Raw genomic sequence first — 24,979 nt, forward strand, 5'->3', positions numbered from 1 at the left:
AAATCCAATACATTATAATTGTTTTAAAGAATATGTTGCTCCTCTTGAAACGATTCAATTAATGAAAATATGTTAAACATGCATTGTGGAATGAAGTGGCATTTTTGAAGTGCTACTCACTGTGTAATCTTCCTTATTTGTGTGTAGGGAGCAATCATCAGCAATCAGTGACATTGTGTTCTGCCTTGTTCATGGATTAGCATTTGCCAATGTGGTTTTCATCTTTTCTTCTCTCAGGTTTGGATTTCCCCCCGGCCATGAGCAACATTTCCTCAGGCCCCCTCATCAGATGCCCGGCGGGCCCATGGTCAATAACATTCCAACCCAGATGCGACGGTCCCTCTCTGTGGACTTTTCCGGGGGGGGCATGGAGGGCATGGGGGGCAACCCCCAGATGGGGCTCCCCCAGCACTTCCCCCCGCGGGGCCTTACCGTCCAGCAGCACAATATCATGGGTCAGCCGTTCATTGAGCTCCGCCACAGGGCCCCTGAGAACAGGATGATGATGCCCTTTGGGCATGGACCTCCCAACGTCATGGACCCCTCCAACCAACTCCAGAGACCACCCCAGTGCTTCATGGTTGGCCAGGAGATGGGCTTCGCCGGGAACCAGGGACCAAGAATGATGGATCCCATGATGGGCAGACCTTCCCAGGGATCGGTCGGCCACATGCAGATCTTGGCTAGTATGGAGAACCTGCACCAGCAGCAGACTGAAGTGCAAGTGACCACTGGGCAGCAACAGCATCCTCCACTGAATAGGTCACTCAGCCACCCTGTCACTAGTGAGTCACTCAATGCAGAGCCATCTGGTATGCTCTTGCCTGGGTCTAGCACCAGTCAAGCGGAGGAGACTCAGATACCCAGTGGAGACGGAATCGACGAAAACTTGGACGCTGACGACTCTGCAGTGAAGGACCTCGAAGACGTGGAGGTCAAAGACCTGGTCGACCTGAACCTGAACCTCGACCCGGATGATGGTAAAGACCTGGACCTGGGACCCAACGACCTGCACCTCGACGACTTCCTCATGTCGGGGAAGTTTGACCTCATCGCCTACACGGACCCCGAGTTCAACCTGGAGGACAAGAAAGACATGTTCAGTGAAGAAGATCTGGACCTGGGTGACCCCATGGAGGACCACCAACAGGGAGAGACCTCGGACCTCCAGAAAGCCCTGTCGCAGAAGAGGAACACCAGCGGAGACTGCACAGCCACCTCGTCCCAATCCGTAGGGAAATCCGACAATGTTCAAGCGCACGGCCAAATCAGACGGGAGGCCAACAAATCGAAAGAGACCTTGGACATAGTCAAAACAGAAGAGCCGATCAAAACGGAGGTCAAAGATGGACACATGCAAAACCAGGATCAGCCACCCTGCAGTGGCCAGATTAATTACAACAGAACCATGACTAACCAAGAGGGCACAGGGCTGTATGAGCAACCTGGACAGACTGGCTCGGCTCCGGTCCTCTCCAGCCTTCTGGTCAAAGAGAAACTGGAAGACACTGGGTTAGGCCCAAACGGCTCTCCTCATCAAGGGAACATAGCTGCCCAGCCGAACCAGGCCACTGGGCTACACCCAAACACAGGCATGCTGATGCTATCTAAGCAACATGCCCAAGACAACAACAGGCTCAATCCCAGTGTGGCTATGGGACATCGGGTGAACCCTGCGTTGGTTCAGAGTAGGCTTTCAATGGGAAACCCAAACCACATCCTAGTGGGAAACCACAGCTTCGGGGCGTCAGCCAACCAGCAGGTGGAGCTAAACCTAGCCATGGTGGGAGCCGGTCAGCAGCCCATTGCCCATGGCCTGAACCCCCAGGGCCAGCAGGGCATGGTCCCCCAACAGCAGGGCTCCTCGCTAGAGCAGGCCGGCCCACAGAACAGGCCTCTGCTGCTGGATGAGCAGCCCCTCCTACTGCAGGACCTGCTGGACCAGGAGAGGCAGGAGCAGCAGCAGCAGAGGCAGATGCAGGCCATGATCCGACAGCACTCCAGTGACTCCTTCCCCAACATAAGTAAGGGTAATGAGCTTCAGATAGACATGTGATTGCTGTTTTGGTGATCCGTTTAATTTAGTCACACACATTACCCCTCTACATTTATTATTATTAGTTATTTCCAGAGTGTATTCAGAACAGTCCTCTGGGGGTTTTGCAGTCATTTTGCATGATCATCCTTTTTGGTAGATATGTGGAATATGAAGCCATTTTCGTTTGAGACAAATGCTTTTTTTTAAAAGATTTCGAGGGCAAAAAAATAACTTTGCATTCCCCACATGTAAATTGAGGAACAGAATGTTGGACATAATATTTCTTGACAAGAGACACTTTTGGGAGTCTTACTTCACCAGCGTTCCATCCATAATTTAGACGTGGCACTCGTGAGGGATGGATTCTTTTAAAATGGCTTAAAAAGAGGTCAAACCTTAAATGATAAGTAATTTTTTACAACCAAATCTCAATTGTTGATGTAAATGGCATGTTATAGAAGGGTCCAGACACCTTTTTTGTGATTTCACTTGTTTTTGAGAAACGTATCCCAAACAGCAAATCACTTCCTCGTCTTCGTTGAATACTATGGGGGCCCTGAAAAACATGAACCAAGGCTCCAAGAACACCCAAATACTACAAAGCTCTCAGTATATTGAAACAGGTCTTTAGATGTTGTACACATGAAATTGTCATTTCGAACTTTATGCATAACATTATATTCAATTTTGTTGCGACTCGAGCAATATCTCGCCGTCCATTCTACAAGTAACTGCCAAAATAAAGGAAACACTTGAGTAAATGAGAGCTACAAAGTATATTGAAAGCATGGGGTGCTTCCACACAGGAAGTTACAGACAGTTGTAGAATCTATGCCAAGGCGCATTGATTGAAGCTGTTCTGGCAGCTCGTGGTGGCCCAACACCCTATTAATATACTTTGTTGGTGTTTCCTTTACTTTATGTTGGTGTTTCCTTTACTGTCAGTTACCTGTAGCAGCAGGCTACACTGAGAATGGAACAGCTGGATAGGGGAAACGTCTGGAGTCGCACAAAAGGGAATATAACGTTGCATTTAAAGTTCAGAATGACACAATTTATCTAAAGACCTGCATCACTACACTGAGAGCTTTGCCGTTTCTAAAAAATATATATTTTTGGAGCCTTTGTTCGTGGTTTTTCAGGGCCCCCATACTACACAACGAGGATAAGGAAATGTGCTGTTTGGGTTAAGTTAATCATAAACAAGTGAAATCACAGAAAAGGTGTCTGGCCCCTTCTATAACATGCCATTTACATCAGAGATTTGGTTGTAAAAAAGAACGCCTTTTAAAAGGAGGTCAAACCTTAAAAGGAAGTCAACTACAATTAAGTGGATTTGTCAAAAGATTACTGACTTTTTTGTTTTCTTCTTTAGCAGACTTTGATGCCATCACAGACCCGATCATGAAGGCTAAGATGGTGGCCCTGAAGGGAATTAATAAAGTAATGGCTCAGAACAGCATGGGAATGCCCTCAATAGTCATGAACAGGTAAGGCAAAAGCTTCCCCAATGCTAGCTTTGAGTGTTCGTGCTAGGTAATGTTATTTAATTGAAAGGGTAAAAAATGATTTAATGTTCCCTAAAGCAATGATCCTCTCATTGTCTTTGTGGCAGAGTTCAGCAGACGCCAGGAGCCCATGGACCAGATACTGCTGCCACTCTGCCTCAACATGTGCTTGGACAGGTAAGCATCGTGAATCAACCACTATCTGTCTATCAGACAGTCATATGTTTCATATATTATGCTAGGGAAAAAAGGCCCCATTTATCATTTGTTAATTGTCTTCGCAGGACGGGAAGTTGGCTCCACAGATGGCGAGACCGAACCCCCCAAATTTTGGACCTGGATTTGTCAGTGAGTGGACAACCCAAAGTTTTTCAATTTGCATTTGATTATGACATCCTCATTCACTTTAACCAAATTATTAATCATAGACCCATTTGGTCTCTTCAGTATTTAATTTGTTGACCACCATATCCAATCCAGGGTCTATTCGATTTCACCTATATGTCTTTTGGATTTATGTATACATCCAAAGTAAAAATGGCACCTAACCCATTCTTGTCTCCCGTCTCTCAGACGACCGCAAGAGGAAGCAGTACGAGGAGTGGCTCCAGGAGACCCAACAGCTCCTGCAGATGCAGCAGAAGTTTCTGGAAGACCAGATTGGGGCCCACAGGAAATCCAAGAAGGCCCTGTCAGCCAAACAGAGGACGGCCAAGAAGGCTGGCCGTGAGTTCCCTAAGGAGGACGTCGAGCAGCTGAAGCATGTGACAGAGCAGCAGAGTGTGGTGCAGAAACAGTTGGAGCAGGTAGCTAACTAAATGTAGCAGGGTTCTTTGCTGGCATTTCATGTTGAAGTTTTTGAAAATATTCAGATCTTGGATTTGAGTTATTTCTTTAGTCTCTTGATTCTACATCTTTACATGGCATTATCTGTAACATGATTGGAAATCATGAGTGCTTAAATAATGTAAAGATGCAAGGTTGTACATGCTGTCATCTGTACAGAGCTGTCATGAGGTGGATAAGAGAAGGATCTCATCTTAAGCCACCTGAATCATTTTTTTATTTGATTTATTAGGATCCGAATTAGCCGACACCAATGGCGACAGCTAGTCTTATTGGGGTCCGACACATAACAAAAAAGACATTACAGACAAAATACTTTAAAATGTACATACATTTAAAAACATGAACATGTAGTGTGTGCGTGTGTGCATCTATCAGTTACACAAACAGTGCATTCGGAAAGTATACAGATCCCTTGACTTTTTCCACATTTTGTTACATTATAGCCTTATTCTAAAATGGATAAAATATTTTTTCCCCCTCATCAATCTACACACAATACCCCATAATGACAAAGCGAAAACAGGTTTTTAGAAATGTTTGGCAAATGTATAAAAAAAAAAAAACATATACTTTATTTAACTTAAGTATTCAGACCCTTTGCTATGAGACTCGAAATTTAGCTCAGGTGCATCGTGTTTCTATTGATCAACCTTGAGATGTTTCTACAATTTGATTGGAGTCCACCTGTTGTAAATTCAATCGATTGGACATGATTTGGAAAGGCACACACCTGTCTGTTTAAGGTCCCACAGGTGACAATGCATGTCAGAGCAAAAAAAAGCCATAGGTCGAAGGAATTGTCCGTAGAGCTCCGAGACAGAATTGTGTCGAGGCACAGATCTGGGGAAGGGTACCAAAACATTTCTTCAGCGTTGAAGGCCCCCAAGAACACAGTGGCCTCCATCATTCTTAAATGGAATGAAGTTTGGAACCACCAAGACTGTTCCTAGAGCTGGCCACCCGGCCAAACTGAGCAATCAGGGGAGAAGGGCCTTGGTCAGGGAGGTGAACAAGAACCCGATGGCCACTGACAGAGCTCCAGAGTTCCTCTGTGGAGATGGGAGAACCTTCCAGACGGACAACCATCTCTGCAGCACTCCACCAATCAGGCTTTTCTGGTAGAGTTGCCAGACGGAAGCCACTCCTCAGTAAAAGGCACACGACAGCCCGCTTGGAGTTTGCCAAAAGGCACCTAAAGGACTCTGACCATGAGACACAAAATTATCTGCTCTGATGAAACCAAGATTGAACTCTTTGACCTGGCACCATCCCTACGGTGAAGCATGGTGGTGGCAGCATCATGCTGTGGGGATGTTTTTCAGCGGCAGGGACTGGGAGACTAGTCAGGATCGAGGGAAAGATGAACGGAGCAGAGTACAGATAGATGCTTGATGAAAACCTGCTCCAGAGCACTCATGACCTCAGACTGGGGTGAAGGTTCACCTTCCAACAGGACAACGGCCCTAAGCACACAAGACAACGCATTAGTGGCTTCGGGACAAGTCTCTGAATGTCCTTCAGTGGCCCAGCCAGAGCCCGGACTTGAACCCAATAGAACATCTCTGGAGAGACCTGAAAATAGCTGTGCAGCGACGCTCCCTATCTAACCTGACAGCTTGAGGAGGATCTGCAGAGAAGAATGGGAGAAACTCCCCAAATATAGGTGTGACAAGCTTGTAGCGTCATACACAAGAAGACTCAAGGCTGTAATCGCTGCCGAAGGTGCTTCAACTGAGTAAAGGGTCTGAATACTTATGTAAATGTAATATATTTCAGTTTTTAATTTAACACATTTGCAAAAAAAATGTGCTTTGTCATGATGGGGTATTGTGTGTAGATTGAGATTTTTTTATTTGATCCATTTTAGAATAAGGCACTAACGTAACAAAATGTGGAGAAAGTCAAGGTGTCTGAATACTTTCCGAATGCACTGTAAACACAATCCATGTCTCAATTGTCTCAAGGCGTACAAATCTTTCTTTAACCTGTCTCCTCCCCTTCATCTACACTGACTGAAGTGGATTTAACAAGTGAGATCAATACAGGGATCATAGCTTTCACCTGGATCCACCTGGTCAGTCTATGGCATGGAACGAGCAAGTGTTCTTAATGTTCTGTATACTCAGTGTACTGTATATGCCAACATTGCACAACAATGCCTAATTTATCATAACCATTGCAGATAACGAATCCTAATTGCTAAATAGCCTCATATAGAGTACCAGTCAAAAGTTTGGACACACCTACTCATTCAAGCAGAGGTAACAGAGTAGGTGTGTCCAAACTTTTGACTGGTACTGTATATGAGGCTATTTAGCAATTAGGATTGTACATACACACAACAAGTAGGTCACATGGGGGAGAGGCTTGTGCCGTGAGGTGTTGCTTTATTAGTTTTTTAAAACCAGGTTTGCTGTTCACTTGCGCTATATGAGATGGAAGGGAGTTCCATGCACTCATGGCTCTGTATAATAGTGTAAGTTTCCTTGAATTTGTTCTGGACCTGGGGACTGTGAAAAGACCCCTGGTGGCATATCTGGTGGGGTAAGTGTGTGTGTGTCAGTGCTGTTTGTAAGATGACTATGCAAACAATTTGGAATTTCCCACACATTAATGTTTCTTATTAAAACAAGAAGTGACGCCGTCAGTCTTTCCTCAACTCTTAGCCAAGAGAGACTGGCATGCATAGTATTAATATTAGCCCTCTGATTAGTGAAGAGCAAGACGTGCCACTCTGTTCTGGGCCAGCTGCAGCTTAACAAAGTCTTTCTTTGCAGCACTTGACCATATGACTGGACAATAATCAAGATAAGATAACTAGAGCCTGCATTACTTGCTTTGTAAATAGATTCTTTCAATCTTTGAGGGCTTAATTTAGGGTTTACCTCGGGCCTTTTGGTCTTCAGCTCCCACATCCCTTTGAATTCCATCTTATAGATCTTATAGATTTTCTCTTGAAGTTAAACACTTGATGTCGGCTCAGTTATCAACTCTTTGCTTTGTATTCCTGTCCCCTCAGAAATGTGATTACAGTGGGGAGAAAAAGTATTTAGTCAGCCACCAATTGTGCAAGTTCTCCCACTTAAAAAGATGAGAGGCCTGTAATTTTCATCATAGGTACACGTCAACTATGACAGACAAAATGAGAAAAAAAAATCCAGAAAATCACATTGTAGGATTTTTAATGAATTTATTTGCAAATTATGGTGGAAAATAAGTCTTTGGTCAATAACAAAAGTTTCTCAATAATTTGTTATATACCCTTTGTTGGCAATGACACAGGTCAAATGTTTTCTGTAAGTCTTCACAAGGTTTTCACACACTGTTGCTGGTATTTTGGCCCATTCCTCCATGCAGATCTCCTCTAGAGCAGTGATGTTTTGGGGCTGTCGCTGGGCAACACGGACTTTCAACTCCCTCCAAAGATTTTCTATGGGGTTGAGATCTGGAGACTGGCTAGGCCACTCCAGGACCTTGAAATGCTTCTTACGAAGCCACTCCTTCGTTGCCCGGGCGGTGTGTTTGGGATCATTGTCATGCTGAAAGACCCAGCCACGTTTCATCTTCAATGCCCTTGCTGATAGAAGGAGGTTTTCACTCAAAATCTCACGATACATGGCCCCATTCATTCTTTCCTTTACATGGATCAGTCGTCCTGGTCCCTTTGCAGAAAAACAGCCCCAAAGCATGATGTTTCCACCCCCATGCTTCACAGTAGGTATGGTGTTCTTTGGATGCAACTCAGCATTCTTTGTCCTCCAAACACGACGAGTTGAGTTTTTACGAAAAAGTTATATTTTGGTTTCATCTGACCATATGACATTCTCCCAATCCTCTTCTGGATCATCCAAATGCACTCTAGCAAACTTCAGACAGGCCTGGACATGTACTGGCTTAAGCAGGGGGACACGTCTGGCACTGCAGGATTTGAGTCCCTGGCGGCGTAGTGTGTTACTGATGGTAGGCTTTGTTACTTTGGTCCCAGCTCTCTGCAGGTCATTCACTAGGTCCCCCGTGTGGTTCTGGGATTTTTGCTCACCGTTCTTGTGATCATTTTGACCCCACGGGGTGAGATCTTGCGTGGAGCCCCAGATCGAGGGAGATTATCAGTGGTCTTGTATGTCTTCCATTTCCTAATAATTGCTCCCACAGTTGATTTCTTCAAACCAAGCTGCTTACCTATTGCAGATTCAGTCTTCCAGCCTGGTGCAGGTCTACAATTTTGTTTCTGGTGTCCTTTGACAGCTCTTTGGTCTTGGCCATAGTGGAGTTTGGAGTGTGACTGTTTGAGGTTGTGGACAGGTGCCTTTTATACTGATAACAAGTTCAAACAGGTGCCATTAATACAGGTAATGAGTGGAGGACAGAGGAGCCTCTTAAAGAAGTTACAGGTCTGTGAGAGCCAGAAATCTTGCTTGTTTGTAGGTGACCAAATACTTATTTTCCACCATAATTTGCAAATAAATTCATTAAAAATCCTACAATGTGATTTTCTGGATTTTTTTTCCTCAATTTGTCTGTCATAGTTGACGTGTACCTATGATGAAAATTACAGGCATCTCTCATCTTTTTAAGTGGGAGAACTTGCACAATTGGTGGCTGACTAAATACTTTTTTTCCCCATCCTCCTCAGCAACACATACAGCACACAAAGCTTGATTGCTGAAATACAATTGCTACTGTTAAAGAACTGTTTGGTTTCTTGAGAATCAAGGGAAACATTAAGCCCGAAAACAAACCTTTTGACCTTTTCTTAGCTAATTATTTCCAACTTCCGTGACCTTTTCACTGTGGCGAGGCGCGAGACAGAACCACCACTGGAGAACTAAGGCATGATTTATTCTGTGACGTTAACACACATCCTCCACTCTCAGTCAATATTTTCACAAGGCTTTTTTAACAAGAGGTTTTACTATATTCTATATATGTTATGATTATGCTATTTACCTTGTATTTACTTGGTAATGGTTCAATCTGATTTATTGTGGATTAATGGAAACAGTTACTGTATCGATATGCATTATCCCGTTCCAGGTAGTTGCCAATTTTATGGAGGTATTTTGAATAAGTAACAGAAAATAGCATTTGATCACACTGTTCTTTCTGTGATTGCCAGGTAAATACCAGTTCTAATTGGATTGTATAGCAAAGCAGTGCCTAAAAATGTCTCTCAATACTGTCTTGCACTGTGAAGAATTGGGTGGGAGAACCTTCAGTCTGCTCACAATTCTCTATCCTTTCTTTTTCCCCTTTTGTGTTATTGCTCTCTGGTAGATTCGGAAACAGCAGAAAGACCATGCAGAGCTGATAGAGGAGTACCGTGTCAAGCAGCAGCAGCAACAACAACAGCCAAGTCTCCAGGCTCCTATGATGCCAGGGATGCCACCCATGACAGGGATGCTAGCTCAAGCAGCCCCTATGATGCTCAGGGGGCCCCCTTTGGGCCAGCCCATGATGGGGCCCATGATGACAATGCAGACCCACCCCGGCCAGCCTAACCTTGCCTGCATGCCCAACATGCCGGGCTGGCACCCCGGGGGAGCCCCAGGACCGATGGGAGACCCGGGTCCAAAAATTCCAGCTCAGATGCCCCCTGCCAGCCCTGCCCAGCTGCCCCAGCCCCAGTTACCACCCCAGGTCCAACTACCACCCCAGCCTCAGCCACCACCCTCAATGGTGCCTGGAGTAAAAGCCACACCTGCAGGCAAAGGAGCAGGAGCCCAGGGAGCCAGCGGAGGTAACGGTGGTGGTGGCGGCAATAGCCTCGCTGTGAAATTTGATGACAACAACCCATTCAGCGAGGGCTTCCAGGAGCGCGAAAGGCGGGACCGCCTAAGGGAGCAGCAGGAGAGACAGCGGGTTCAGCTGATGCAGGAGGTGGACAGGCACCGGGCCATGCAGCAGCGGCTGGAGATGGAGCAGCAAGGCCTGGGTCTGGGTCCCGCTGGGCTCCCACTCGGCTCCGGAGCTACTAACCCCGGTGGGGATAGCCTGGCCCACATGCCATTCTACAATACTGATCTGCCCCAAGACTTCATGCAGCCCTCTAGGCCTCAACAACAACAAGCACCACTACATCAGGGGCAGCTAGGTCACATGTACCCCCAACAGGGCAACGGGGCCTTCATGCCAGGGGGCGAGCGCAGGCCTATGCCCGGGACTGGGGCTTTTGGTGGTCCCGAGATGGGTCCCAATTTCCGTCCCAAAAACCCCATGCTGCAGGGGCTCAACTTCCCCTCGGGACAGCCCCGTCCCGCCGGATTCGGAGGCCTTGGGATGAAGCCCCAGGGTGGGGGCGGAGGCGAGGGACAGGGACCACTGTTCGGAATGAACTCATCCACCCCCCTGCCTCCCAACTACCCCGGCTCAGGCCAATCCTTGATCCAGCTCTACTCCAACATCATCCCAGAGGAGAAGGTGAAGAAGAAGAGGAACAGGAAGAAGAAGAGAGACTCTGTCGACGACGCAGACTCGGTCAAGACACCATCCACTCCCCACTCGGACCTCTGCTCCCCGCTGACGCCCTCCCGCGTGTCTGACACCTCATCCACCCGGAGCCTCAGCATTCCCGGAGAGCAGGATCTGTCCGATCTTTTCCTCCCAGTGGGGTCCTCGGGTTTGGCCCCTTCTTCGGAACTGGAGAGGCAGCTCTCAGGCAGCAGCTTAGCCCAGGGTGGCTGCTCCAGCATGGGCTCAGAGAATGACCGGGCCTCCCTGTTTGACGAAACCCTCCAAATCAAGCTGGAGAGGATAGAGACTGAGTGCAGAGGGGCCGCGGTGGCCAACGAGGGGTCTGGCTTGGGGCACGTTCCCCGAGCCGTCGGGACAGTAAAGGTGGAGGAGGGAAGCGAGGGGGGGCTCTCTTCGCCCCTCCACGGCGCAAAAGGTGGCGACACAGGGAACAAGCTGCTTATGCACCTGTTGAAGAACAAGAGCACGCCCAATGCCAACCAGACCCCTCCCACACAGCAGATGTCCTGTGACAAACTGCGCTCAGAGCAGGAGGCATCATCAGACCGCAAAGCCACCGCCAGGCCGGCATCCACCGCCAACAACATGGTGAGAAGGGAAAGACCACAGACACTATAGTATAGCATAGGTTACTGCATGTTCTATCTGAAATCGAAATATTTGGGTACAAAATTGGCTAAGCAATTGCTATACAGTACTACATTCCTAATGAAAACCGTTTGTGTGTATAATAGTAGCTCACCAACCTTGTCTCGTTGTAATTTCCCAGACTCCCCGACGCAGTCTGCTGACAGGAAGCATAGAGCTAGAACCCTCGGTGCTGGAGCAGGGCAAGAGGAAGCAGCAACGCAACAAACGGACGCCCAAAAACGGGGCGGAGAAACCACCATCATGCTACAAGAGGAGGAAGAAGGAGGAAGAGGAGAGGCAGATTGGTTATTCCAGTACTGACGCTCTGATGACCCAGCTCAAACAGGTACAGGTCATAGTAGTCAGCCACCAAACAGTGTTGAATGTGCTGATTAGCTATTGTGTGTTGATTGGCTGATTGGTCTGGTCATGTTGCCAGGCACAAAACATAAAACGAGAGTTTTATTTAGTACATATTTCCATATTTTGATCATGTTTTATACATTTGATTGATGGTGTTAAATGTTGCACGTGTGTGGTGCCGCTATGTGCAAATTAGCACTCAGGCTGCTGATTTTGTAGATTAAAGTGTATCTATCTTTCTCTGCAGTTGCTTAGGTACAAATGTGGGTGTTATTTTGCTGTTAGCACACCTCATAAATCACTGTCATCTTAATATGTAATTACTTTAATTTAGGTGGAATTGAATGGTCAGTGGATTTTTAAAGAATCACTCGACATTTGTGAAAGGCATAAACCGAATATTAAATGGAAAATGTTTCATTATTCTTAGTTGACTAATAATAAAATAAATACATTGTATGTCATTCAAATTATGAGGAGATATACCATTGGTTATCCAGTGGTGAACCTTTCACAGGGGCACAGTAAAATGTTTCCCCAAAAATTCCCAAGCTGCATTTTGTCTAGACCGCCTACGTCTCAACTACACTTTAGATAACCATCTAGGTTAAAATGACTTCAGTTATTACACCCCCCAAAAAAGGTAATTAGTAATAACCGTCAAAAGTTGAAATTCAATTTCTAGAACTAATTTTGATCCTGTTCAGTGCTTACCTCGAAATTTAAGCAGTGAAAAAGCCTTTAAAATACAGTACCACGTACAGCGTCCCATCTGCTCTCACTAACCTTTCTTCCTCTCTTCTCTTCCTCCACGTCCACCACCACAGCAGCTTTCCCTGTTGCCCCTGGTAGAGCCCCTGATGGGGGTCAACTTTGCTCACTTCCCCCCCTTCGGCAGCGGGCAGCTGAACGGGGAGAACAGGCTGTCAGGCTCCTTTGGCAGCGCTTCGCTGGGTGGCGTGTCAGACTACTACTCCCAGCTCATCTACAAGGTGAGATCACTAATGTATGCACATCCATCCCTTTTACAGGTGGAGAGTACAAAAAAGTACATAATAGGGAAAGGAAAATATTTCCTAGAAAATAATGGATAGCCGCACACTGTTGAATGCGTCTGTATACTCTAACACATTTCCCTAGTTGGATCCAGTTACGACGTTGTGTGCTTTGCCATTTTGTAGCAGAACAACTTGAGCAACCCACCCACCCCTCCAGCATCACTCCCTCCCACGCCGCCCCCCATAGCGAGGCAGAAGATGGTCAACGGGTTCGCAACGGCCGAGGAGCTCACCAGGAAAGCTGCAGTCTCAGGTGGCCATGATGGTAAAGTGGGACTCAAAATTGTCTAAATCCTGCTGTGCCTCACTTCTTTGGAGAAGTAATGCTGTAGTAATATTGTAGCTAATATTAAAGAGTGATCTAAAAATGTATTAGATATACAGTGCCTTCGGAAAGTATTCAGACCCATTGACCTTTTCCACATTTTGTTACGTTACAGCCTTATTCTAAAATGGATTATAAAAATAATAATCCTCAGCAATCTACACACAATACCCCGTAACGACAAAGCGAAAACTGGTTTTTTGAATTTTTTTCAAATGTATTAAAAATAAAAAACTGAAATACCTTATTTATATAAGTATTCAGGCCCTTTGCTATGAGACTCGAAATTGAGCTCAGGTGCATCCTGTTTCCATTGATCATCCTTGATGTTTCTACAACTTGATTAGAGTCCACCTGTGGTAAATTCAATTGTTTGGACATGATTTGGAAAGGCACACACATGTCTATATAAGGTCCCACAGTTGACAGTGCATATCAGAGCAAAAACCAAGCCATGAGGTCGAAGAATTGTCCGTAGAGCTCCGAGACAGGATTGTGTCGAGGCACAGATCTGGGGAAGGGTACCAAAAAATGTCTGCAGCATTGAAGGTCCCCAAGAACACAGTGGCCTCCATTATTCTTAAATGGAATAAGTTTGGAACCACCAAGACTCTTCCTAGAGCTGGCCGCCCGGCCAAACGGAGCAATCGGGGGAGTAGGGCCTTTGTCAGTGAGGTGACCAAGAACCCGATGGTCACTCTGACAGAGTTCTAGAGTTCCTCTGTGGAGATGGGAGAACCTTCCAGAAGGACAACCATCTCTGCAGCACTCCACCAATCAGGCCATTATGGTAGAGTGGCCAGACAGAAGCCACTCCTCAGTAAAAGGCACATGACAGCCCGCTTGGAGTTTGCCAAAAGGCACCTAAAGACTCTCAAACCATGAGAAACAAGATTATCTGCTCTGATGAAACCAAGATTGAACTCTTTGTGTCATGTCTGGAGGAAACCTGGCACCATCCCTACGGTAAAGCATGGTGGTGGCAGCATCATGCTGTGGGGATGTTTTTCAGCTGCAGGGACTGGGAGACTAGTCAGGATCAAGGCAAAGATGAATGGAGCAAAGTACAGAGAGATCCTTGATGAAAACCTGCTCCAGACTGGGGCGAAGGTTCACCTTCCAACAGGACAATGACCCTAAGCACACAGCCAAGACAACGCAGGAGTGGCTTCATGACAAGTCTCTGAATGTCCTTCAGTGGCCCAGCCAGAGAACGGACTTGAACCCGATCGAACATTTCTGGTAAGACCTGAAAATAGCTGTGCAGCAACGCTCCCCATCCAACCTTACAGAGCTTGAGAGGATCTGCAGAGAAGAATGGGAGAAACTCCCCAAATACAGGTGTGCCAAGCTTGTAGCGTCATACCCAAGAAGACTTGAGGCTGTAATCGCTGTCAAAGGTCCTTCAACAAAGTACTGAGTAAAGGGTCTGAAAATGTATGTAAATGTCATATTTCAGGTTTTTATTATTTATAAATTAGCCCAATTTTCTAAACACCTGTTTTTGCTTTGTCATTATGGGGTATTGTGTGTAGATTGATGAGGGAAAAAAACAATTTAATCAATTTTAGAATAAGGCTATAATGTAACAAAATGTGGAAAAAGTCAGTGTCTGAATTCTTTCCAAATGCACTGATTATATTTAATATATCAAAAATCCCTACTGGGATTGCAATGGAAAAATACACATTTCTGAGGTCTGAAAATAAAAGGAACAATAAAGGTTTTATGTCCCTTTCTCTCTATAGTGATCAAAGGTCTGGAAGCCAAGCAGCTGCCTACAGCATTCCGGACAGAGGAAGACCTGCTGGCCCATGTCATCACCCAGGGGCCCAAGACAGTGGATGTACCCGCCTCGCTCCCCACACCACCCCATAACAACCAGGAGGAACTCAGGTGAGCCTTTGGAGGACTTGCAAATCCACATTTCAATGGTAGTCAAGATAGTTCCTTCCTGGCTTCTGAGGGAGTAACTGTAGTAACTGTAATTTTGCATCTGAACGGAGAGTGGAGTATTAAAGACAGACTTATACCCTTCTGAGCCGAGCCAAGCTGTACTGTGCTGGCCTGGTTACATGAAGGAGCCCAGTGGTTGAACTAGTTTCTCTGATTCTGTGTACGTCCCAGGAACCAGGACCATTTTGTGGACAGGGACACCCCTGATAGCTTCGTCCCCTCCTCGTCCCCCGAGAGTGTGGTCAGCATGGAGATCAGCCGCTACCCCGACTTGTCAAATGTCAAGGAGGAGCCCCCCTCTCCTTGCTCCTCCCCTGTCATACCCATGCTGCCTAGCTCCAGCGGGAAAGGTAAGAATCACACATACACTCCTGACTGAACTAGAGCTACAAAAATCCAATCCAATTTTATTAATCACATGCTTCGTAAACAACAGGTGTGGACTAACAGTGAAATGCTTACTTATGGACCCTGACCAACAATGCAGAGAGTAATAAAATAGAGAAATAATAGAAAAGTAAAACACATAATAATTAAAGTAATAATAGATACATATAGAGTAACGATAACTTGGCTATATATACTGAACAAAAATAAACGCAACATGCAACAATGTCAAAGATTTTACCTGCGACAACTCTGGTTGACATTCCTGCAGTCGGCATGCCAATTGCACGCTCCCTCAAAACTTGAGACATCTGTGGCATTGTGTTATGTGACACAACTGTGGCCTTTTATTGTCCCCAGCACAAGGTGCTCCTGTGTAATGATCATGCTTTTTAATCAGCTTCTTGATATGCCACACCTGTCAGGTGGATGGATTATCTTGGCAAAGGAGAAATGCTCACTAACAGGGATGTAAACAAATTTGTGCACAGAATTGGAGAGAAGTAAGCTTTTTGTGCGTATGGAACATTTCTGGGATCTTTTATTTCAGCTCATGAAACATGGGACCAACACTTTACATGTTGCGTTTTATATTTTTTGTTCAATATACAAGGGGTACAAGTACCGAGTCAATGTGCAGGGGTACGAGGTATTGAATGGTCCGTGGATACTAGGAATAAAGTGACAGATAGTAAACAGTAGCAGCAGCAGCAGCGCATGTGAAGAGTCAATGCAGATAGTCCGGGTGGCCATTTGGTTAACTATTTAACTATTTATCAGTCTTATGGCTTGGTGACAGAAGTTGTTCAGGGTCCTGTTGGTTCCAGACTTGTTGCATCGGTACCACTTGCGTGCGGTAGCAGAGAGAAAAAATCTATGACTTGGGTATCTGACTATTTTTAGGGCCTTCCTCTGACACCGCCTGGTATAGAGGTCCTAGATGGCAGGGAGCTCGGCCCCAGTGATGTACTGGGCCGTACGCAGTACCCTCTGTAGCGCCTTGCGGTCAGATGCCAAGCAGTTGTCATACCAGGCGGTGATGCAGCCGGTCAAGATGCTCTCAGTGGTGCAGCTGTAGAACTTTTTGAGGATCTGAGAGGCCATCGCAAATTTTTTCAGCCTCCTGAGGTGGAAGAGGTGTTGTCATGCCCTCTTCACGACTGTGTTGGTGTGTTTGGACCATGATAAATCCTTAGTGATGTGGACACCAGGAACTTGAAGCTCTCAACCTGCTCCACTAGAGCCCCGTCGATGTGAATGGGGGCGTGTTCGGCCCTCCGTTTCTTGTAGTACACGATCAGCTCCTTTGTCTTGCTGACTTTGAGGGAGAGGTTGTTGTCCTGGCACCATACTGCCTGGTCTCTGACATCCTCCCTATAGACTGTCTCATCGCCGTCGGTGATCAGGCCTACCACCGTTGTGTCGTCGGCAAACTTAATGATGGTGTTGGAGTCGTGCGCAGCCACGCGGTAGTGGGTGAACAGGGAATACAGGAGGGGACTAAGCATGCACCCCTGAGGGCCCCCTGTGTTATTTTATGTTGAGTCATAAGAAGTTTTGCTTGTTAGCAATACTAATCATTAAGTAGCCATTGTATGGGTAAATATCTTTAATAATAATTCTCAGGCCAGGGTTGTACAAGCATAATTTGTGTTAGTTCCTCTAATATTAGATTGTATGGTTGTTCCCCTCAGGGACTGAGATTAACCAAGAGGTCAAGACTGAACCCTCAAGCTCCTTCTTTGGGTTCGGACAGGCTCCCTCCTGCTCCACAGCTGGCCTGGTATCCATAGCTATCACCTTGAATCCGGTCGCAGCGGAGGTGAGTGGTTAAACGCAACTGTAAACAACACATTTTGACTATTATAGTTGATTTGATCTTAGACACATTTTCAGCTAGAGACTAAATGGCAGTAGACATACTGAAAACATACATTTAAATAAACTACTGGGTAACCAAGCCAGACCATATGCAACACATACAAGATAGACAAAATGGGTTGTCTCGCAAAGGGCTGTTGTTGTATTGACCACCACTGGCTATGAACTTATTTGACCTCCCTGACCCTTCCGAACCTGCAGAACATCCCTGGCATGGTGGCTGCGGTGGCCGACCTGCTGTGTGTGAACATCCCCGTTAGCTACGAGGTGAGCCGCGGCCCCGAGCGTAGCTCCCTGGCCCTGCTGGCTGGAGTCCAGGTACCTCAGATCCAGGGCATGGACCCCCACCACGCGGCCATGTTCCCCCAGCACCAGCAGCCCTCCACCATGAGGTTCCTGAGACCCCCCGGACCGCCCAACCATCAGCCACCTACCAGCGCTGGTCAGTACACACCAGCAATCGAACTTTAATCTACTGATAGTAACAACTGATAGTGATGGGAGAAATAGGGTTTCTGGCCCACAGAGCTAGTAAAATCATGGTGGAACCATAACTTTAAGTTAAACTATTTCGCAGCAGTCTCTCTTACTCCATTTTAAAGGAAAGATTCAACCTTTCCATTGCGTGAGGATTGGTTGATTTCTAGTTTAAGTATACGCAATTTCAACACTCTTTTTCAGTTTGTACTAGCTATTTTTGTAAATCACTTTTCGCTTAGTAAATTACAGGAAAAGAAGCACTGTCATTAACTGATTTTCCTGTTACTTTCCATAAAAACAATTGTCTGTTTAGAAAATATTTTGAACAAAGAGCTAGGCATGGAAATACCAGTCTGTGTATGAGCCAGAGCCCTCTGATACTATGAGGATAGTCCTATCTAGCCTTTATTGATCATGTCTGAGATTTGAAGTAAATGAAATTCCCTAATGATTGGGGAGGATGAACCTGTTAGCTCTCCTGTTAGGTCTTCGGTTCCAGACTTTCAAAGTATAATATGTCAGAGGTCGTCTAATTTTGATTTTGAAGAAGCCCTTTGAAATGACCCCAAAGCAATCGTAGTAGCGCTCTGTTTCATTACCGGTCTTTCACCCAGGTGTTTTTATTGACTAATGGATGTTGAAATGGCATGTTTTGTAGGTTGATACATTTAAGTTGTTTGTGTTTTAGGTACGGCTGCCAGGGGAGACGGGCCTAAACCCCTGTGGTGCTGCCACTGCAAGGTGCTGGTTCTGGGAAATGGAGTCCGCATGTCCACCAAAGACCTACCCTGCAGCAAACGGGTAAGCCCCAGATCAGTTGTTGCTCGACTGAAGCAAGGATTGTTAGTTAATTTGAACACGTTTAATCATTTGAATTGTATAAGCCTGAAAGTAATTCCTATTGTATCTACAGTGAACAGTATCAGTTTGGTTGCTGAGGAATGAGATTTATCTGAGCCAAAATGTCCAACAAAAGGAATGAAATAAAGAAAAGCTAAGGCCTGCTTTTATGAACTTATCAACCCCTCCTCTTTGCCTTTGGGATTGACAGTATTTTTTTTTGCGTTATAAAAATGTGTCACCATTTGCTCTTAGTTCCTCCAGGCTCCCTTATGTACCATCCATATAAAGAGCTCAAGAGCTTGAGGTCAAAGTATACTTTGAGGACTTCAAAGTATGCGACCTGCCTCAAGTCCTCCCTTAGGGGGGCATGTAGAAAACGGTTGCCTTATTATGCTAATCCCCGCTCCCTTTGGGGAAGTAACGATCCGCCCCAGAACAATTACCAGGTTGCCCGCCTGACCCCAGAGGGACCACTGCCACGACACACTTACTTATTTACCACGGGATGAGTCGAGATGGCCCGAGTTGAGCAAGCGGGTGGAGTATGTAAATGCAAGGATGTTTAAATCAGGAGTTACCTTTGATGTCTTTCTCCTCCTCCCGCCAGCTCACACACATGCACACACACAATATGCAAATGTCCCGACTCTTTATGGCGTCAACACAAGGTCTGTGGCACAGCAGGCTCTTTGATCCATAGATTCCCATGTGTAGTAATCTTGAGGATCACTTTCAGGAGTGCATATAGGGTAGTAGTTGTTTCTGGACAGTGCCTGACTGCGTGTCTCATGCATGTTCCGGCAGAGTGGCCTTGTCTGTGACCTGGTCATGTTCATTAAGGCAAAACGTTTTGCAACGGAAAACAAAAATTAGCGTTTCTAATTGCACAGGTTGTTAGTACCTGCACGTTTCACTGTTTCAGAGCCGTTTCGTACTTTTTGTACATGATGTTGACTTGTCTCTGCTTTCCACAGGAGAGACCGGACCGGGCGGGGGGCAGCATGGTCTTCTGCAGCCATAACTGTTTCGTCCTCCACGCCACTGCCACACAGTCCAAAGCCACGGACAGTAAGGTGTGTATCTCTAACTGTACTTAACTCTAGTTCTCTTTTGCTCTCTTAGCTTTTTGAGAGAACCTCACTGATACCAGTATGGTATGTAGACAATTTGTACAGTCGTGAAAATCCTGGAAAAGTCCTGGAATGTTTTTAATGGTGTTTTCCAGGTCTGGAAAAGTTTTGGAAAAGTCATGTAAATGAATTTCATAGTTTCTGTTAATGTAATTTATTTAGGCACAGTTTTTAAATATTTCATCAATGGAATAAAAATCGACATATCAGCCAGGATCGGAATGACACTTTAGTGCATCTGTGTTTGCACGCATCACCTGCACCTCCCGAGTGGCGCAGTGGTCTAAGGCCACTAGAGATCCTGGTTCGAATCCAGGCTCTGTCGTAGCCGGCCGCGACCGGAAGACCCATGGGGCGGCGCACAATTGACCCAGCGTCGTCCAGGGTAGGGGAGGGAATGGCTGGCAGTTGGTAGAGCATGGCGTTTGCAACGCCAGGGTTGTGGGTTCGATTCCCATGGGGGGCCAGTATGAAAAAATAAAAATGATGTATGCACTCACTAACTGTAAGTCGCTCTGGATAAGAGCGTCTGCTAAATGACGTAAATGTAAGACGAGTGGGCCGTTGCTCAAGGAGAGAGAGACAGTCGGGCATTGCATTAGCAGGTAGGCCTAGCCTATAAAATATGATAGAGACAGACTAAAACTAAGGTCGATGTCCGCGCCCCCGCAAAAATCTTATTAGCATAATACAAAAATTAAAGTTTCCTGATCTTTCTTATATCTCAGATATAGGACAGACAGTTCAGAACAAACTTCCTTTAGATTTTTGGGGGGGACTATCTGTTGTTCCATGTAAAGGAATCTGTTGTTCCATGTAAAGGAATCTGCTGTTCCATGTAAAGGAATCGGTTGTTCCATGTAAAGGAATCTGTTGTTCCATGTAAGGGAATCTGCTGTTCCATGTAAGGGAATCTGCTGTTCCATGCAGTGAATCTGTTGTTAAATGCTTTTGAATGGGCTAATAGCAGTAATGCCAAAAATAATTCTATCAAATAATTCTTTCCTATTTTTTTGTACTTCAAGGGGTCTTAAAATTCAAAATCAAATAGCAAAATGATCCTTGGTATGACCTTAAAACAATTCCATATAGCTTAGCCCCCCGGCTTAGAAAAAGCTTAGACTCTTATGGGTTAACTGTTTAGCTATTATTAGCATGTAATGTTTTCGTCATGTCCCAAAAACTTTCCACCGACACTTGCAAATAAGGCCATAAAAACTTTCTTTACTTTTTTGAATGATTCATATGTTTAATTTAACTATTATTTTTGAAAAAATGAATGATTCACTTCGCCATTATTTGGGATTCGTTCAATTGCGGTGAATCGAATAATCTGAATCGAAATCATTTGTGAATTGTGAACAGTAATTTTAGGAAAAAATAGTAGATGTAGCCTTTCTTTTGGATTATGTGGCTTCAAAACTTGTTTAGTAGATACTTCTAGTTGATTTGGATGTATGGGACATTGCAACTCAATATATGCTAGTCAGCCTGCAAAGTAAACACTTCTAAGGTAGCTAAGATAAATATGACTAAACTAGAAAAAAGTACATTTCCTGAAGAAAATGTGTGGGCTTGCTTCAGCTGAATAAAAATATTTGCAGCCTACTATAGCCATTTGATCTTTGATATATTGAATGAGCGAATTATTTCAAAAGGCATCAAACGTGTTCGGTTGTAATGTTATACATCAAGGGTGGTCAACCATTCTCCAGGAGAGCTAATGGCTTTTATTCCCCTCTAACAAACCACATTTTAGAAATTAGCTGCTCAACCGGACCTTGATAAACGGGCTCTGAGGTGTTTGAGCAGGGCTTTATCAAAAGCCTGCACACTTAGTAGCTCTCCAGACTGAGGGTTGACCACACATGTTTTATACAGTTGCCTAACAGGTATTCTACTGTGGGGGGTTAAGTACCTTGCTCAACGACAGGAGATGGTACATGGGATCAGAGAGCAGCCTCCCAGTGTCTATACCACATCACTTTTTCATACGTACAGTCGTGGTCAAAAGTGTTGGAATGACACAAGTATTGGTCTTCACAAAGTTTGATGCTTCAGTGTTTTTAGATATTTTTGCCAGATGTTACTATGGTATACTGAAGTATAATTACAAGCATTCCATAAGTGTCAAAGGCTTTTATTGACAATTACATTAAGTTTATGCAAAGAGTCAATATTTGCAGTGTTGACCCTTATTTTTCAAGACCTCTGCAATCCGCCCTGGCATGCTTTCAATTAACTTCTGGGCCACACCCTGACTGGGTTTTTGTTTGTCCACCCGCCTCTTGAGGATTGACCACAAGTTCTCAAATGGGATTAAGGTCTGGGGAGTTTCCTGGTCATGGACCCAAAATGTTGATGTTTTGTTCCCCGAGCCACTTAGTTATCACTTTTGCCTTATGGCAAGGTGCTCCATCATGCTGGAAAAGGCATTGTTCGCCACCAAACAGTTCTTGGATGGTTGGGAGAAGTTGCTCTCGGAGGATGTGTTGGTACCATTCTTTATTCATGGCTGTGTTCTTAGGCAAAATTGTGAGTGAGCCCACTCCCTTGGCTGAGAAGCAACCCCACACATGAATGGTCTCAGGATGCTTTACTGTTGGCATGACACAGGACTGATGGTAGCGCTCACCTTGTCTTCTCCGGACAAGATTTTTTCCGGATGCCCCAAACAATCGGAAAGGGGATTCGTCAGAGAAACTGACTTTACCCCAGTCCTCAGCAGTCCAATCCCTGTACCTTTTGCAGAATATCAGTCTGTCCCTGATGTTTTTCCTGGTGGTGCCCTGATCCCGCAGCTGAATCAACTTTAGGAGACGGTCCTGGTGCTTGCTGGACTTTCTTGGGCACCCTGAAGCCTTCTTCACAACAATTGAACCTCTCTCCTTGAAGTTCTTGATGATCCGATAAATGGTTGATTTAGGTGCAATCTTACTAGCAGCAATATCCTTGCTTGTGAAGCCCTTTTTGTGCAAAGCAATGATGACGGCATGTGTTTCCTTGCATGTAACCATGGTTAACAGAGGAAGAACAATGATTTCAAGCACCACCCTCCTTTTAAAGCTTCCAGTCTGTTATTCTCACTCAATCAGCATGACAGAGTGATCTCCAGCCTTGTCCTCGTCAACACTCTCACCTGTGTTAACGAGAGAATCACTGACATAATGTCAGCTGGTCCTTTTGTGGCAGGGCTGAAATGCAGTGGAAATGTTTTTTGGGGGATTAAGTTCATTTTCATGGCAAAGAGGGACTTTGCAATTAATTGCAATTAATCTGATCACTCTTCATAACATTCTGGAGTATATGCAAATTGCCATAATCAAAACTGAGGCAGCATACTTTGTGAAAATTAATATTTGTGTCATTCTCAAATCTTTTGACCACGACTGTACATAGAGACGTCGCCAATTGTTGGTCATGGAAATGTTGTTAAGTCATGGAGAAGTCATGAAGAAGTATGTCCAAAAAAAAGTCCATCTGTCAAAATGTGTATGAAAGTTGGTATTGTTATAAAAGTTTGGACTCTGTAGATGTAGTAGAAATATTTGACTCAAAAAGTAGTCAACTTAAAAATATTTCTCAAGAGACTGGAACTTGTGAATTTAGACTTTTATTATTTGCATAACAAAGCCGAGCTTGCTCCATGGAGCAACTGCTTGCCCTGAACCGGAGCGCTCCTTTTATACAGACACAAATGCATAGTCACACTGATACAACATAGTTACTCTTCCCTATGTGAATGAATAACATCTTTCTGTATCACATGTTGGCTACTCACGAGGGCTACTTGCGCTTCTCTAAGTGGGGCCTCTGTATCTTATTAGTGGCATGACTCAAAAAATTATGTACATACGTACGTTAAAGAACAATCACACTCTGTATTGACTATATTCACTGTCCAGGCATGCATCTGGAGTACAAAGTATCAATCATGTTCATTCTGTTTTACCTTTATCATTTCATAACACATTATAAAACATATCAATTAATACTTAAACATGGTTTAAACATGTCATCCATAACCCATTCTCAACCACATACATTTAAGCATTTATAATTTACCATCCTCCCTGGCCCTTGAGATTATGTGCATGTGGCTATGTGTGAGGTCATAAGCACAAACAAATGTTAACACTAGTTCCATTGTTACTCCAATCTCCACACAGCCATCACGAGGAGTTGTATCTCCATCACATGTCATTGACATACCCAGACCAGCTGCAGGGAGTTTATGAAAAACACATAAATGTCTCTGCTCTGTATTAACCCTTCAACTGGTTCTCAATCCATAAACATTTTAAGGCATATAGGTGTTTAATTCTACAACATATGTACTTGAAAATCATCTATATATATTCCCCCCTTTGGGACTTTCTAAGTCCCAACCAATAAAACAAAAGATAACATAAAATGAGTGTAAGCATGTGCATATACTTATTCTTAGCCTTGCCATCTGTGGTTACATTTTATAAGAATATATATTCAGACCAATGTATCTTCCTCATTGTCTGACCCATCCTGATGAGGACAAGGAGCCCAGTCAGGTATTGGTTACAAGTCTTGAAGGTTTCCCTCTAAGCTAACCTCCAATTGTTGCTGTTGAGCTTTGTAACCATTGCTCCCCTTTTTGTTTTGTTGTATTTCCAATATACGTGGTAGTATCCTAACACATCAAAATATATAAGAAATAAATGCAACTTTGTTTTAACCATAATATCTAGGACATGTTAAGAATTGTGTCAACATCTTTAGCTTACATAACCTTTTTTACCCATATCACAATTATTATAACAATCAAAATAATCAATATCTAATCCATTAATTGCAATGTCAACATCATTAGTTATTAACATATTAATAACTTATTCAAATCAATCAGTCACCTTATAATTCATAGTCATTATCAGATTAATTACCCAAAACAAATTTAGAATGACAATTCTTAGTTATTCACTTTGGTTCCATCATTCAAAGTTAAATCTCTCACCTTGGCACATATTGACACTGGCAGAATGTATATTTATACTATCATAATTCTAGCATTAACTTCCTCATAA

General features: G+C 44.6%; 1 protein-coding gene across 1 annotated transcript in view; it reads left to right on the forward strand.

Annotated features, from left to right (window-relative positions):
• The window catches only part of LOC121568683 (histone-lysine N-methyltransferase 2C), a 242,145-nt gene that overhangs the window by 195,541 nt on the left and 21,625 nt on the right, over positions 1-24,979 (forward strand). The window contains exons 38-52 of the mRNA XM_045221547.1: positions 238-2,024; positions 3,417-3,528; positions 3,654-3,723; positions 3,831-3,894; positions 4,120-4,352; positions 9,670-11,454; positions 11,636-11,842; positions 12,687-12,851; positions 13,041-13,182; positions 14,991-15,138; positions 15,370-15,548; positions 17,280-17,407; positions 17,668-17,908; positions 18,635-18,747; positions 19,764-19,862. Coding sequence (XP_045077482.1) covers positions 238-2,024; positions 3,417-3,528; positions 3,654-3,723; positions 3,831-3,894; positions 4,120-4,352; positions 9,670-11,454; positions 11,636-11,842; positions 12,687-12,851; positions 13,041-13,182; positions 14,991-15,138; positions 15,370-15,548; positions 17,280-17,407; positions 17,668-17,908; positions 18,635-18,747; positions 19,764-19,862 — 5,473 coding nt within the window. The remainder of the gene's footprint in view (positions 1-237; positions 2,025-3,416; positions 3,529-3,653; positions 3,724-3,830; positions 3,895-4,119; positions 4,353-9,669; positions 11,455-11,635; positions 11,843-12,686; positions 12,852-13,040; positions 13,183-14,990; positions 15,139-15,369; positions 15,549-17,279; positions 17,408-17,667; positions 17,909-18,634; positions 18,748-19,763; positions 19,863-24,979) is intronic.

The sequence above is a fragment of the Coregonus clupeaformis genome, chromosome 7, assembly GCF_020615455.1.
Source record: "Coregonus clupeaformis isolate EN_2021a chromosome 7, ASM2061545v1, whole genome shotgun sequence".
Classification (NCBI taxonomy): Eukaryota; Metazoa; Chordata; class Actinopteri; order Salmoniformes; family Salmonidae; genus Coregonus; species Coregonus clupeaformis.